This window comes from Phacochoerus africanus, chromosome 6, assembly GCF_016906955.1.
Source record: "Phacochoerus africanus isolate WHEZ1 chromosome 6, ROS_Pafr_v1, whole genome shotgun sequence".
NCBI lineage: Eukaryota > Metazoa > Chordata > Mammalia > Artiodactyla > Suidae > Phacochoerus > Phacochoerus africanus.
The window spans coordinates 55,164,871-55,181,991 of record NC_062549.1 but is presented as its reverse complement, the minus strand read 5'-3'; the positions used below and the strand labels follow the sequence as shown (position 1 = coordinate 55,181,991).

The following is a 17,121-nucleotide window of genomic DNA, read 5'->3' as shown; positions in this document are numbered from 1 at the left end:
AGTAATCAAGACAGTGTGGTACTGGTACCAAAACAGACAGATAGACCAATGGAATTAGAGAACCCAGAAATAAACCCAGACACCTATGGTCAATTAATCTTCGACAAAGGAGACAAGATAGATAAAATGGGAAAAAGACAGTCTTTTCAGCACGTGGTGCTGGGAAAACTGGACAGCTGTGTGTAAATCAATGAAACTGAAATACACCCTCACACCATGCACAAAAATAAACTCAAAATGGCTTAAAGACTTAAATGTAAGTTTAAGACACCATCAAACTCCTAGAAGAGAACACAAGCAAAACATTCTCTGACATTAAACTTACAAATGCTTTCTCAGGTCAGTGTCCCAAAGAAACAGAAATAAAAACAAACAAACAAAAAAACCCAATGAGACCAAATCAAACTGACAAGCTTTTTTTTTTTTTGCACAGCAAAGGAAACCATTAAAAAAAAAAAAAAAAAAAAGACAGAGTTCCCATTGTGGCGCAGTAGTTAACGAATCCGACTAGGAACCATGAGGTTGCGGGTTCGGTCCCTGCCCTTGCTCAGTGGGTTAACAATCCGGCGTTGCCGTGAGCTGTGGTGTAGGTTGCAGACGCGGCTCGGATCCTGCATTGCTGTGGCTCTGGTGTAGGCTGGTGGCTACAGCTCCGATTCGACCCCTAGCCTGGGAACCTCCATATGCTGCGGGAGCAGCCCAAAGAAATAGCAAAAAGACAAAAAAAAAAAAAAAAAAGACAACTTAGGGAATGGGAGAAAACAGTTTCAAATTATGCAACTGACAAGGGCTTAACAGCTAAAATATACAACCAACTTATACAACTCAACAGCAAAAACAGCCAACCACCCAATGGAAAAAATGGGCAAAAGACCTGAATAGACTGTTCTCCAAAGAAGATATACAGATGGCCAACAAACACATGAAAAAATGCTCAACATCACTATTAGAGAAATGCTAATCAAAACTACTATGAGGTACCACCTCACACCAGTCAGAATGGCCATCATTAATTAATAAGTCCACAAGTAACAAATGCTGGAGAGGGTGTGGAGGAAAGGGAACCCTCCTACACTGTTGGTGGGAATATAAGCTGGTACACCACTATGGAAAACAGTATGAAGGTACCTTAGAAAACTAAATACAGAACTACCATAAGACCCAGAAATCCCACTCTTGGGCATATATCTGGACGAAACTTTCCTTGAAAAAGACACATGCACCCACATGTTCATTGCAGCACTATTCACAATAGCCAAGACATGGAAACAAGCTATATGTTCATCAACAGATGAATGGATTAAGATGAATGGATTAATATATATATATACACACACACACACACACACACACACACACACACAATGCAATACTATTCAGCTGTAAAAAAGAACAAAATAATACCATTTGCAGCAACATGGATGGAACCAGAGATTCTCATACTAAGTGAAGTAAGTCAGAAAGAGAAAAACAAATACCCCATGATATCACTTATATCTGGAATCTAATATATGGCACAAATGAACCTTTCCACAGAAAAGAAAATCATGGACTTGGAGAACAGACTTGTGGTTGCCAAGGGGGAGAGGGAGGGAGTGGGATGAACTGGGAATTTGGGGTTAATAGATGCAAACTATTGCCTTTGGAATGGATTAGCAATGAGATCCTGCTGTATAGCACTGGGAACTATGCCTGGTCACTTGTGATGGAGCATGATACTGTGAGAAAAATAATGTAAATATGTATGTGTGACTGGGTCACTTTGCTGTACAGAAGAAAATTGACAGAACACTGTAAATCAGCTATAATGGAAAAAATAAAAATCATTTAAAAAAACAAAAATAAAACTAAGCCCATAGGAGTTCCCATAGTGGTTCTGCTGTTAAAGAATCTGACTAGTATACATGAGGATGCTGGTTCCATCCCTAACCTCGCTCATAGGGTTGGGGAATCCGGCTTTGCCGTGAGCTGTGGTGTAGGTCGCAGACCCAGCTAGGATCCAGTGTTGTTGTGGCTGTGGTGTAGGTCAGCAACTATAGCTCGAATTTGACCCCTAGCCTGGGCACCTCCATATGCTGCAGGGGCGGCCGTAAAAAGCAAAAAAAAGTGCTGGAGCTGGAATCCTCAGCCACAATACAGATTTTACGGTGTATGTGCCTTCATGCACATGGGACCACTGTATCTCTTATTGAACTTAGGGCTGATGGAACCAACACAAAACTATGCTGACGTTCATGTTGTTTGGTGTTGTTTGAGTAATAGACTGCCTAAAAAATAAAGAAATATTCAAAAAAATTAAAAATAAGCCCACAAATTCACTCATGCGCCTCTCTTCAAGAGGAAGAGACTAATACCCAATGCCTTGAGTATAAATTTGAACTTAGTGACTTGTTTCTAACCAATAAAACAAAGTAGAAACGACAATGTGCAACTTTGAAGACAAGTTCACAAAATGGTGCCACGGTTTCCATCTTATTCAGTCTATTTCTCCCTCCCTTCCCTTCCCTCTGTCTCTCAGGGGGAAGCCAGCCGTGACATTGTGAGCGGCTTGGTGGAGAGGCCCAGGTGGTGAGCAACTGAGGGCAGCTGCCATTAGACAAGCCACGAGGAACAGAAGTCACCAAAAATCACAGAAGTGAACAGATTCTTCAGCCCCAATTGAGCCTTGAAGTGAAGGACATTTTGCCTATAAATTTATGAGGCTCTGGCCAGAACCATGTAGCCTGGATACTCTCATACTCCTGATGCTGGAAAACACTAGGATAATGAATGTGTGTTGTCTAGAGCTGCTAAGTTTTTAGGGTAATTTGCTATGCAGCAATAGAAAATCTATAGAACATTAAATAAGTCATTGAGAAGGCAAATCACTCACCAAACTAAATGTGTCTACATGCCTAAAACATGCTACACAGTAAATCTCAGGTGAATTCTATAAATGGTATCTGAGTTCACTATATTCTTCTTTCTTTCTTCCTTTTTCACTTATGTCCTTTATTTAATACTGAACCGTCCTAATAGTCATTATTATTGTATCTCTTCTCTTAGCTATAAAAAATTTTCAATGAAAAGTATATAGCGCTTTAAACATTCTTTTCTCCTCAGTGGCTAAAATACTAGGAATGGCCAATGGCATGATCAAGAAGTAGAGAATGACAACGTTAAAACTTTAAAATGATAACAAAGTTCCTACTATATTTCCATGCTCATAGGAGAGCCCTAATTTTAGTATTTTGTCTCAGACTCTTTAAAGCTACTACAGCTTTAGCACCTAAAAAGTTTGCAATATAGAGAAAAAAAAATGAATGTCAATCTTGTCTGTGACAGATATTTTCCAATTTAACTTCCCAGCATCAAAATATTACTCCTAATATAAAGAAATCCAAATATCCCCTATTCACTGCTACTGGAAGCTTGAGCATAGGAAAACAACCTGAGTTCAGCAAGTTCCTCTCCAGGATTTGAGAAGTTAAGCTAGCAGGGTAAAGACATCCAAAGAGGGTAGAATTGGGAGTGAGACTACCAGCAGCATCTGAAGCAATGGCTCCTAACCTTAACCCTACCTCCAACCCCAACCCTAATCCCAACCCCAACCCTAACCCCAACCCCAACCCTAATCCCAACCCCAACCCTAACCCTAACCCTGACCACAACCTTAACCCCAACCCTAACCCTAACCCCAACCCCAACTCCAACCCTAACCAGCTCTGCCTTCTTCCCTGGTTCCTGCCTGAGCCCTGCTCTCAGGGCTCCTGAGCTGCCCAACACCCTCCAAATAAATTACTGTTCATCTTAAATTAAGTAGTCAATTTCTAAGTCTGAATTTTTTTGTCCAGTATATTGACTCCAACCTAAATTTCATTTCTAACTTGTGAAGCTGAAATAATACCTGTGAGACGGATACTTTTCCTTTATGGAAGAAATAAGCATTTTTTCAACTTTCTCGTCGGTAGCAGTTACCAAATCCGCTGGAGAACTTTTAATCATAATATTCATTTCATTTTTTAGAGCTTCACGAACAATCTAAAAAGATTGTTTAGTAAGCAAATAGGAAAAGCGTTTAAGTCATTTTAAATCAAACTAAAAGATGAAATATAGAAATGGCTTGAAACATTCAATCTGTCTTAAATAATAGTCTTAAATATTTTTTACCACAATGGATAGAAAATAAATCCTTAGTGCTTATGATCTTCTAGGTATAAAGTCATAGAATCTTATATCCTAGTTTAGATTCACAACTGTCATCACAAAAGATTTAATAACATAAAATTGAAGTATTCACTCAAAGTTTAATAAAATAAAAACAAATACAGATTAATTAAAACATATGTTTTGTTTAACAAGGCAACCACACACTGTCCACATCCATCATATCGTGGCTGACAAGATTTCACTTCATACCTCTCCAGCTTGTCTCGCCAGGATAACTGCATAATCCATGCATTCCTGCCAAGGATCGGCCATCTTCTAAAGAGGTTTAACACGTATCAGGACAAAGCGGTTACAAATCTCTGAAAGTCTTAATTACAGAACAGTTAGTTCACAAAAAACATCTCAACTTGCAAAATATTTTCTTGCAGGATTCCCCCTCTTCCTGATTCTAGAGTTCAGTTTTTTTCAATATTCATTCATAGGTCCATTAAGAAACATTTTTTACCAAAATCACTTCTATAGTAGAAACATTTTCACAACAAAAAATCCTCTAGAAAAGTGTCTCCCAAAGAGCCCATACCATATCACATTTTAAAAAACAGCCCTGGGAGTTTCCATTGCGGCTTAGCGGTAATGAACCTGGCTAGTATCCATAAGGATGCATGCAGTTTGATCCCTGGCCTTGCTCAGTGGTTGGTTAAAGGATCCGGCGTTGCCATGAGCTGTGGTGTATGTTGCAGATGCAGCTTGGATCCTGCATAGCTGAGGCTGTGGCATAGGCTGGCAGCTGCAGCTCTGATTTGACCCCTAGCCTGGGAACTTCCATTTGCTGCACCTTCAGCCCTAGAAAGCAAACAAAACAAAACAAAAAACCCAACAACACCAGCTTGGGAAATGGAGAAGAAAGGACACAAGAAACATAAGATAGAAACACATTTGGGTTAAGAATAAAGTGAAAATTAGGGAAAGAACACAGGGAACATAGTCAGCCCTCAGTATCTGCAGTTTTGGCATCCATGGAGTCAACTGACCACGGATGGAAATTAAAGCAGCTTTGAAAGGAAAAAGCAGAAGCCACGTGTTCTAACTGAATGTTGGGTAGTTCGGTGCTTAATACATGTGAATTTATTTTTATTTTTTTGTATTTCGTTTTTTCTTTAGGGCCGTACCTGTGGCACATGTAAGTTTCCTGGCTAGGGGTGGAATCAGAGCTGCCACTGCCGGCCTATGCCACAGCAATGCCGGATCCAAACCACATCTTTGACCTATGCTGCAGCTTGCAATAACCTTAAGGATCCTTTAAGGGAGGGAGGGAGGCCAGGGATCGAACCTGCATCTTCACAGACACTATGTTGGGTTCTTAACCACTGAGCCACGATGGGAACTCCTGAATTTATTTTTAATGAGGTTGTAAAGATAGAGAACTTAAAGATCAGTGATTAAAAATAATCTGCCCAAATTTTATACACAGATGACACAGTCAGAATTCAAACTCAATTATGAATGTAAAGCCCACTGCTCTTTCTATCATAACATTCCAAGCAAAGAAAATTTCAGGACAGAAAAAAAATAACAATAAAGCAAAAAGGAATTTCCCCATGTTTCAGAGAGGAAAAAACCAACACATTTTTGTCTTCTGAACTGTCCAGCTTTCCACTGACTTCTGAAGAGAAGACAAAAATAACTCACCACTGGCTCGACCACACTCTAAAACCTGTACCTAGGACACTGAAGCTTTTTAAGCTGTCAGACTCAGAAATATGTGGCATCATTTATAAAGCATCTTTATAGCTGAAAATAACTGACACAGAGTTTCACCTGGAACACTGATGGGAAACCCCAATCATGGTGCTCACATTATAGGAATGGGGGAGGGGTGGAAGGGAGGGAAAGGCAAAGGACAGAGGGCTTGAGCTGTTTCTGCTAGTTGCTTCTTCTTCCTGATATAATCATTTAAATAACTTAAAGAGGAAGCCACTTTTTGAGTTACAGAAGTAATTGCTTAGAGTACTTCAAGAATTGTTTCCAATTTCTCCCATCCCTCTCTTCTAGGCTTAAGCAGAACTCGATGGTCTCACCATGAATCTGTTCTCTAGCCAGAAACTCTGCTTAAGCCACTCATAGGTCCCCCTTCTAACAGCACTGATAATAATGCCTATCAATTCTTCCAACTCACTTCAAAGGCTACCTTTTCTTCTTTCTAGGGATTCTCCACCCAGAAGTCATACTTTGTTTAATCATTCGAGAGAGATGTGCTAAATACCTATTATATGCTATGCACTACTTCAGGGTGAAAAAAAGCAGGCCCCGTTCACACTCTTTAGTGGAGATACAGATACTAATACAAAAAAAAAAAAAAATCACAGACTACATGAAGCATCACAAATGTAAAGGCTAACTAAGCAGGAGAAGGACAATGAGAAGTAACAAAAGAATTCAGACCTGGTCTTAGGTACCAGATGTGGTTTCCCTAAGGACATGACTCAACCAAGATTTGAAGGACAAGTGAATAGGTATTAACTAACTCAACTGCAGGACTCCTGGTATGTGAAGAGTAACCAAAAGCCCTAAGTATGACAGCTCAAAGATCAAGGGAAACAGGGAAGGGCTGGGCTGGGGAGATAGCAGGGATCATCCCATGAAGGCTTTAGCGGGAGGATTCTGATTTGACAGCCATGAGAAATCCCTACATCATGGCTACTGAACAGAATGGATTGGAGGGTGGAGGGAAGAGTGGGGAGTGGGGATATTTGCTTTCGGAGGTAAAGTTGAGGGCACTTAGTGACAGATCAGATATGGGGTATGAGGGAGAGGAAGAGTTTATGACTCCCAGATTTCCCACTTTGGCACCTGAATGGATAGCGGTGACACTTGCTGAAACAGGGAGCAACAACAACAACAAGAAGAGTTTCAAATTTGGGATCTGGGTAGGAGGTGGGGAGATGAAAACTTCATTAGAAGAGGAGCCTTTTCGAAATCAAAAGGAGATGTAGATCAAGCAGGTGAATGAATGAATCCTGACCTCAGAGGAGAGGTATGGCCAGCAGATACAAATATGTAAATCATCTGAGTAGGCAACAAACTGCGTCCGGAGTCTGAATGACACTCCTTAGGAGGGAATATGCTCTGAGAAGTTCTGAGAACACCCAACCCTTCCAAGACCCCCTAAACCTATGTACATGACTTACTTAAGGCACTCAGGAATGTCTTCCTTACATTTTGATTGTTTTGTGTGCACGCTTTGCCTTCCCAACAAGTTCTGAGTATATGCCTCAGTGGAAGGCAGTAAATTTTGTTCACCTTCACTTTCAAAAGGACAACCCCCTAAAACATTTCCAACTCTTTCTGTGCTGGCCACCACCTTCCCTGCTGTGGGAGCCATGTCACTTTCCTGCCACCCGTCCCCAGCAGAACGACTGCGGACAGCACGGGATCAGGGGCTCACACTGGGACTCAGCGCCCCGTAGAAATATGCCAGGTCTCTCTGAGCCTCTTCGGAATCGGTAAATTGAAAACGAGGGAATTATTCCACATAAGCTGCCGCAAAGGTTCTGTGAGATCGCGTGGGCGAAACCGCTACACAACACCGGGACCGTTCCTGGCGTCACTCGGAGGCAGCTTCAGGACAAAACCGCAGAGGTGATGGAAACCCAAAGCGGCCTCGGTCCCTGGATGCCGCCCCCAGCACCGCCGACCGCGCCCACCCATTCCGACCGGTCGCCTGCGCCAGCAGCGCCCGCAGCGTCCACCGAGTCCTCCCGAGGGCCGGTGCGGGTCGCAAGAAAGTAGGTCTCACCTCGGGTTGGAGGGCGTGAGGATTGCTAGGGAGCCAGCCGGCTCCGAGGCTGGGCTCTTCCGGATGGAAATGAGTGACAGGAGGGAGAAGGCACAGCCCTGACAGGAAGTCCCGCCCTTCAGCCCCCCCCCCTTGGTGAGTGGCTTGTTCTGGCCCCGCCCCTGCCGCGGAGCACACACCCTCCCATCCCTTGCCCAAATCTGGCGGGTGATTTGTGCTGCCCTGCCTAGTCCTTTGAGATTTGCCTTCTCTTTCATCTGTGGTTCTTACTTCCTTTCTCCTGCTTGTACATTCTTCTATATTTTTTAAAATTATTTTCCTCTATTTTGCCATCCCTTCTTTCATTACTTGCAGTTTTTCTATTTCCCTTTCTCCCTTCTTTTATTCCATACTATTTTTTTGACAAAAGAACTGGAGATATGACTCCAGCTTTGCAACTTTTATTTGCTAAACCTGTGCTGGGTAAACCTACCTATATTCACATATTATAGGGGTTCATAATGTAGCCCCCTCCCAAATGTTCCACTTTTGCATTAGAATTACTTTGAGTTAAAGGTAACTGAAAGGAGTTCCCATTGTGGCTCAGCTGGTTAAGAACCCGCCATAGTGTCCTTGAGGATGTGGGTTCAGTCCTTGGCCTGGCTCAGTGGGTTAAGGATCTGGCTTGTCCACAACCTGCAACTTAGGTCACAGATAAGGCTTGGATCCTGTGTTGCTGTGGCTGTGGTGCAAGCCGGCAGCTGCAGCTCGGATTCAACCCCTAGCCCAGAAACTTCCATATGCCTTGGGTGCTGCCATAAAAAGAAAAAAGGGAAAAAAAGGGGGGAGGGGTAACTAAGAACAGGTAACTGCAAGAGAAACTACCACTCCTCCCTTAATTATTTAGAAGAATTTAAATTGGGCTTTTTCTCAGAATAGTTATTACTAGAGATAAATTTTATCTAAAGGGCCCCATCTATATGGTAGGGCAAATATCTAATTACAAAACATCTGCTTTTCTTCTTATTGTCCATTGAGTGACCCTCCTGTCCTTGGAAGCCCGGGGCCCCAATCCCATTCCTTAGCTGAGGATGGCACAGAGTCTTCAGTTTACTTTTCTGTCTCTGATTCTCTCATGTGTATGGGATTCTCCCAGGTAAAATTATTATTATTATTATTATTATTATTATTATTATTATTATTTTGTCTTTTTACCTTTTCTAGGGCCGCTTTCATGGCATATGGAGATTCCCAGGCTAGGGGTCCAATCGGAGCTGTAGCCACCGGCCTACGCCAGAGCCACAGCAACTTGGGATCCAAGCCACATCTGCAAACCTACACCACAGCTCACAGCAACGCCAGATCCTTAACCCACTGAGCAAGGCCAGGGATCAAACCCGCAACCTCATGGTTCCTAGTTGGATTCATTAACCACTGCGCCACAATGGGAGCTCCAAAATAATTAAATTTGATTTTCTGCTATTAATCTGTCTCATTTCAACTTAATTCTTATATCAGCCAGAAAAATCTAGAAGGTTTCTTTCCTAAAAGTTTTCTTCCTCCCCAACAATATACACTATAGTAACCTATGATAGGTAGGTAGATAGGTAAATACATAGATAGATAGATAGATAGATAGAGAGACAGACAATTTGTTGGCCAGAACCAATTGCCCCTATTCTTATTTGTTTGATTATCATTTATTGAGTACTTACCATGTTTCAGGCAGTTGTATTTCCATATGCATTATTTTACTTAAATGTTGCAGCAGTTCCATTAGAAGGTATGATCAGCTCCATCATATGGACAAGGAAACTAGGGCTCAGAGAAATTATTTGTCCTCAATTCACACAGCAAGAGTAAAGAGTAAAACACTGATTCCAAACTCCACACTCATGGAATACATGGCACGATGAGGTTGTATCCCATGAGGCACAAGGACTAGTCTTTGGCCCTTAAAATGTTTCCTCTTCTTGAAACGACAGGCCGGGCATCACTGTATATATAGTCTTAGCATTACAATGCAAAAGGCAGCACTCAGGTATAAGACGTCCCAGCCACAACAGGACCAGGGAAGCAGATTATTATTAGGCTCCTTGCATTTGCAGTGATCGCTTCTCTCAGTTTGATCAGAAGACAGAATGTCATCACCAGTGTGTTGCAAATGAAAGAGTTCTCAAAGATGAATGACATGAAGTGTGGGACCAATTCTTAAACCTCACAGGAGCCAGAACTTTGTCTCCCTTCTTCTAAAGAATGATGCCCTAAGTATCTGATGTGGACACCTTGATTTGTCTAGCAAATGATGCTTTAGTTTTCTTGATTAAAAAAAAAATTCAGATATCAAAATTTTGGTTCTTCATCGTCAGTCATTTTAAAATAAAAATCTTGCCAACTACAACATGGTGACAAGTGTGGATTTTTAACCAAATAAAATTTTCCAGGCACTTGCTGAAATGTCATTGGAGTCTTCTTTAAGCCTCCTTTACATAAACATAGTCCCACTGCTTTGGAAAGCTGCTAAAATCAGCATAAGTAAAGTGAAGATAGAATATCTCATTCCTTCAAATTAAAACCATTTCAAGCTGCCCAACTCTAATGAGCAAGAAAGTACAATATTTTTCTAGGGGCCTCAGCAGCTACTTTACAATTGTCTTCAAGTAACTCAGTTTTTTCCGTCCAAGGAGGTTGTTCTACTTTCCATTGCTTGACTAAAGTGAAATGAAGAATCTTCTAGTACATAGAGAGTCCTAGTGCTCAGATCTGGTTTTGGCAGTTTGCAAACTGGTTCCACACAATCCTAAAGTTTTTGTCCAGTGCTGTGTGCCTTGCGCTGAGCTTCCCAATGGGGCAATTTTTAAAGCTACGATGACATGTAACCATTGTTCCCAGCCCCCAAAATCGTCTGCTGTGCCAAGGTGGTTGGGGGTTACGGAGGGGTCAGGTTCCATACTCAGCCACACACTGTATCAGGACAAAATCTCTTTACTGTGGCATCCAGACCACCATTCCAGACTTCTCTAATAGCAAGTTTCCTCCTGGGAAACTTTGATATCCTTTCCTACCAGCTGACTTCATGGGTGAGAGATGTTCTAATTATGCTAAACCTCAGAATGGAAGAGAGGCAAGATCCAATGCCCCTGAAACCTCCCAGACACCTGACTGTCCTGGAGGCAATTCTGGGAAGAATGGCCTTTGTCAAAGCCACAGAGTACTCTGGTCATCACCTGCAGAAGTGATAGATGTTCAATTGCCTCATGTTCGCAAAATAAAGAGTGACCTCCAAGGTGAGTCTTTTTCCAGGAATCCTGGGTATTTTGTTACTCTTTAGTTTCTGGAGCTGCTTTTAAATGGAAACTCTGGTATCTGATTGCACATACCAAGACTTTGCTAGATCCTAATTGTTTAATGGACTTTGATCGGAGTTCCCATCATGGCTCAGCAGAAACGAATCTGACTAGCATTCAGGATTACTCAGGCTCAATCCCTGGCCTTGCTCAGTGGGTTAAGGGTCCGGCATTGCCGTGAGCTGTGGTGTAGGTTGCAGTTGAGGCTCAGATCAGGTGTTGCTGCGGCTGTGGCATAGACCAGCAGTTGTAGCTCTGAGTAGACCCCTAGCCTCCATATGCTGTGGGTGAGGCTCTAAAAAGCAAAAAAAAAAAAAAAAAAGACTTTGATTACAAATGACAAAAACTTGGAGTTCCCGTTTGTGGCTCCGGGGTAACAAACCTGACTAGTATCCATGAGGCTTGGTCCCTGACCTTGCTCGGTGGGTTAAAGTTCCTGGCATTGCCATGAGCTGCACTGCATATCACAGATGTAACTCAGGTCTGGTGTTGCTGTGGCTGTGGTATAGGCTGCAGCTACAGCTCCAATTCAACTCCTAGTCTGGGAACTTCCATATGCCACAGACATGGCCCTAAAAAGACAATATATACAAACACAAAGTGCATATCCTCATGGGTGGAATCTTCAGGATACCTAACAAGATTTCATGTTTTGATGTAATATAGGTTGAAACTGCAGAGCTTTTTATCTTTGGAACAATATATCACAGAATCATCTCTCTTAAGGTTTGGAAAGAAACTTTAAAAACTGACATATCTCTCTACCTCTGGCTCTTTTATCTAACCAATCATGACTGTGTAAAATATGTGAAAGGAAAGTCAACATGCAGCTTGTATTGCTAAGAGAACTCTAAAACTGAGCTGGGAGGCCACTGAGGAAGTTCGACTCATGTGTGTCTCAGCCCAGATGGATTCTGAACATTTGACCATTTATTGTCTTCACACACGCATCCAGAACATCTACCCAATGTTCCAAACACTCAACATATTCATCAGTCTCTTACCCTAAAATAACTCATGATAGTCTGTCTCTTAAAGACAAATATTTCCATTAGGGTCAATCAGTTCTTGAACAAACTTGTCTGTATAAGCCCCTGGCTGGCTCTTTTTCTCCCCTGGGACATTCATTTGGTTTAATCCTCCTGAATTGCAAATTAAGAAATTGAGGTCAGGAGTACCTGTTGTGGCTCAGAGTTACAAACCCTACTGGTATCCAAACCCTATTAGGATCCCCGGCCTCACTCAGTGGGTTAAGAATCTGGCGTTGCCTGAGCTGTGGTATAGATCACAGATGTGACTCAGATCCCATGTTGCTGTGGCTGTGGTATAGGGTGGCAGCTATAGATCCGATTCAACCCCTAGCCTGGGAACCTCCATATGCCACAGATGTGGCCCTTAAAAAGCAAAAAAAAAAAAAAAAAAAAAAAAAAAATGAGGTGAATTTCCTAAGACTTCAAATAAAGTTCCTTGTTCTTTGCAGATTTGATAACTGATTATTGTAGGACAACTTGTTGGTATGAACTCAAGCAATTAGGCAGCCTGCTTTATGCTTCTTATTCTTGAAAAATTAAAAAAAGCTTGAATAACTTCCTCCTTATCCAAATTAGACTAATTTTACTATGCAAAAATCTCAGTCTTTCATGATTCATCTATATGATAAAGTATATTTCAAGTTCCAATTCAGACACATTCACCTGTGTTTAAGGTGCAAGATCAAATACGCATAGGGAAACCATAATAATTTTAGAGTTTACTATGTGTCAGGCATGATTCTGAGAACATTGCTAATATTAACTCATTTAATTTTTACAATGCCACGAGGTAGGTACTATCATTCTCCCCGCTTTCCAGATAAATTTAGACATAGAGAGATTAAGCTACTTAACCAATGTCACCCATCTGGTGACAGAGCTGGAACTGCAGACCCAGGCATAACAATTAGATCAGGAGATTTTTTTGCCTTTTCTCTTCTATGATAAGGACACATCTCTTCTTAGCTTTGTAGAGCAGAAGAATCAGTAACATTTCACATCCACAGCACATGGCCACTGTAAAAGGAGCTGCAGAAGCTAAGTCTGCATCAGACTGTGAAAAAGAAAGCTGAATAATGGCAAAGGCTAAGAAACTATTCAGGACCCCACCTTCGATAGCAACCGTTTTACAAACAGGAAGAGGCAGCATAGAAATTTTAGCAAAAAAGTACCCAAACAACAAACCCAATACAGGAACTAACAGACCCAACAGAAGCACCTCTAGATTAACTGTTTTTAGAAACACGAATCCCATTCTGAAAGTCAAAGAAATCCCTACAAACATTAAAATAAAACTCAGAGGTCTAATGATTCTCTCCAGGAAAGTTGCTTTTTCGGGGAGTCTACGCTTAATGAACATTCCCACTGATATGGGGATAAGTATGAAAAGGAGAGTCGACATAATTTTTGAAATAGGAACATGAAGTGTACCTGATAACCCTAACATCCTGCTGTATATATACGAATTGGCAGGCATCGCTATCAGGGCTAGTAATGTTGACGTGCAAGTCATCAAAATGGCCAAAGTGACATCTCCTTCCAGAAGCAGAGCAAAGAGATAGCCCCCACCCCCTCCCGGGCAGGTGCAGGTCATTACAAATCCAAAAGCCTGTGCCTCAGGCAATGCCAAAATCTGCGTCAAAAGGAATCCACAAAATGGCATAAGAAAAAACTGTATGATTGCCCCAAGAATTATTGGCAAAGGTCTCTTCCATACCATTTGAAACACCTGGAATTTGATCTTGCAGCCGAACGCACATTTATTTAACAGTATCATTGGTAGAAAAAGCATTAGGATGTTTCTGTCCATAAGGTTTGAGGCCTGGAAAAGGTTGTCTTGTCTCCGTTTGAGCACCCTGACTCTGACATTCTTTATTTCTTCAATGAGTCTTTCTTGCCTACCTGCAGAATCCCACAGCTGAATGGTTAAATTTGTCTCTCCGTTTTCAACCGTCACCAGGTTTATGGTAAAGTTCGTAACATCCGATGAGGTCTTGGTCACATTTACCACTTGCAGCATTTTAGGATCTTCTAGCTGCACAAAGAGGTAGTTGGAGTTTGGTTGTTTACCTCTGTAACTTGACCTTACAACAACGGTTTCTTCAGTCTTTGTGAAAAAAAGTATTTCAGTCTTTTCGACATTTGGAAAACTGAGAAATGATTCCTTTGCTTCTCCAAGAGTCTCAGACGACAAAAGCAGGACAATAAAAAGTTTTCTGATCATTTTGAAAGCTTAAATAAATCACACGGGTAGAACCATTTAAAAAACTAAAGAACATTCTTCGTGCAGGTGTCGTGGTGCCGGTCTGAAGTTGTTAGGTAAGTTGTTTTTGCTGGATCAAGGTCCAGTAGGAGGGACTCTTGTACTTTTCAAACAAATCGAAAGCTACCTAATGAGTGACACAACTGGTTCAACCTAGTTAGAAATGTAAAAGCCATAGAATTAAACAGGTTCAATTTATCACAGCAGAAACCTAATCTCCTTCCTTCCGACTTCCTCATTTCTGGTCCTTGAAACACAGCCTCCTTTTTACCTGAATTAAAACCCTCAGTGTCACCATTTTTGAGTTCTCTTCCTTCCTAAGGAAAATCAACACTAAAAGCAGAGAGGATCCAAAACTTTTAAATAGCTATTGAGAAGAACTACAGCCTGGCGTTACTATTTTATTTGTTCAGGTCAAAATCAAATAAAAATTTACTAAACATGTGTGCTGGGGCCCTGAGCTAGGAGCTCAGTATACAGCTCCAGCTAGGTGTCTCTTCTCTCCTGGAGCTTAGGCTGGTGGCCCCTTATTATCTAGGAAACTGCAGGGCTCATAAATGGCCTTGCAGCATCCTTAGTCAATAAGAGTTTTCCTACAACTCTAAACAGGGATTGTATATAAGGCAAAAACCGTAACTGTTCATCTTGTGCTTAGGTAAGAAAACAATTTCCTGGAGTTCTCACTGTGGTGCAGTGGGTTCAGAATCCGACTGCAGCAGCTTGTGTCCCTGCAGAGGTACAGATTTGATCTCCAGCCCGGTAAAGTGGGTTAAAGGATTTGGCATTGCCACAGCTGTGGCTCAGATTGGATTCCTGGCCTGGAAACTTAAAAACAACAACAAACCACAATTTCCTGAATGGTTATCTGATAGTTTGGCAACCTGGGGAAAGCAGATAGCTGGACCCATGGTCAAAGGTACAGCCTGGTTAAGGGGCCATTCATTATAGCTGGACACTTGGACCCCGACACAACGGGGCAATGCAAGGCCACTGGGACTAATTCCAATCTCTTATTTCTTCCTTGTAACACTATTCTCTATTTACAGATAGTGGTAAGGACGTTCAATTGACCAAAATGAGGTGATATCCATGTGTCTTAGCTGCCAGGAAAGAGGAAAAGTTATCAGGCTTTTTGGACTTCAATCTAGACTCACAAACCTTTTCATTTTCCAAACAAGAGCAGGTGGTTTTGATGCTAAGCAGGAAAAAAAAAAAAGACAACAAAAAACAAAGCCAACAACAACAAAAAGACAACAAAAAACCCTCTACTACAATTATTTCCTGAGCTTACAGATTCGTCTTGAATCTATAACCATTTCAGCAGATCTTTCATGTCATCATGACAAAATCTGTGTCAAATGCAAGTGACAGTGACATATTAAGTATTTTAGATCATAAAATATTTGCTCCTTGAAACTTGCCAAAGCAATTTCTGATATTTTTTAAGTTTTAAAAAATTTGACTTCTGCAGGTTGAGCTTTCAAATACAATAGACTTTATATTCCATAAATTTTATTTCCATGCGAAAAAGATACACTGTATCAATGTGGAAAATGGGGACTTGGAACTGATGTTTCTGTGGTATCTGTTAAATTCCCATAGAACTTCCCTAGTTTAAAAAGACAAAAACAAACATAAGACAAGAAATTTATTATGTTTTATTTTTGTCCACCACACCGGCCCCGGCCAGGGATAGAACCTGTGTCATAGCACTGACAACTCTGGGTTCTTAACCCACTGAGCCACCAGGAAGCTTCAAGAACTTTATGAAGCAAAAGCTACCTTTATAGTCATGTGACCAAATACCTTAATGGACAATTTTTGTCACCCAGGTTAAAGAGGTGAGGAATGTAAATTTAGTTTTCCTTAGATTCCTGCCTGCAAACTTTCCCCTCCTTCAGTTTCTCTGAAGTTTCTCCTTATCAGAAAACTGGCCAGAAGCAAACCTGACAAATCTCAAAGTAATCTGATAATCTATCACTCGTGGGTTTTTTCTTTTTTTTGTCTTTTCTAGGGCCACACCCATGGCATATGGAGGTTCCCAGGCTAGGGGTCTAACCAGAGCTGTAGCCACTGACCTACACCAGAGCAGCAGCAACACAGGATCTGAGCCGCATCTGCAAGCTACCCCGCAGCTCACGGCAACACGGAGACCTCATGGTTCCTAGTCGGATTCGTTAACCACTGAGCCACAACAGGAACTCCCATCACTCATGTATTTACTGGCTGATTACACCAAACTGAAGCTCATTTGTATCATAGTGTAGTTACAAATATTTATCTGAATTCAAAATGTTTTTCTATGTGTGGGTTTTCAACTTCTAATTCCAATTGTCTGTGAACAGGTGGAAAACATACTAAGGTGAGGTGAGTTCCGTCAAAATTGAATATTGTTTTAAGCAGACTCTATTGAAAGCCCTAAGAAAGCTGTCCGATTTCAGAGTAATTTGGAAGTGAGACACTAGGGGGATTTTTCTCTCACCTGCCATCTTGTTCTTCTTAGGAGAACAAGAGCCCTTGGTCATGAGAGCTTCCAAGAAGGCTGGCACTCCTGTC

At 41.5% G+C, this 17,121-nt stretch overlaps 2 protein-coding genes across 4 annotated transcripts in view; both read right to left on the bottom strand.

Moving 5' to 3' along the window:
- IMPA1 (inositol monophosphatase 1) overlaps window positions 1-8,027 on the bottom strand; it is a 28,379-nt gene extending 20,352 nt beyond the window's left edge. Inside the window, exons 1-3 of one of the 3 annotated variants that reach the window (XM_047783674.1) lie at window positions 7,946-8,027; window positions 4,399-4,516; window positions 3,887-4,020 (exon numbers count right to left, since the gene is read on the bottom strand). In XM_047783674.1, coding sequence (XP_047639630.1) covers window positions 3,887-4,020; window positions 4,399-4,461 — 197 coding nt within the window. In that variant the 5' untranslated portion in view covers window positions 4,462-4,516; window positions 7,946-8,027. The remainder of the gene's footprint in view (window positions 1-3,886; window positions 4,021-4,398; window positions 4,517-7,945) is intronic. The other 2 variants (XM_047783675.1, XM_047783676.1) reach the window with 2 other exon arrangements.
- A 4,972-nt stretch (window positions 8,028-12,999) lies between these two features.
- Window positions 13,000-16,601, bottom strand: SLC10A5 (solute carrier family 10 member 5). Its single transcript, XM_047783673.1, has one exon. It carries the CDS (start codon window positions 14,524-14,526, stop codon window positions 13,210-13,212), a length of 1,317 nt encoding a protein of 438 aa, XP_047639629.1. The 5' UTR covers window positions 14,527-16,601; the 3' UTR covers window positions 13,000-13,209.
- Between the last annotated feature and the right edge of the window lie 520 nt (window positions 16,602-17,121).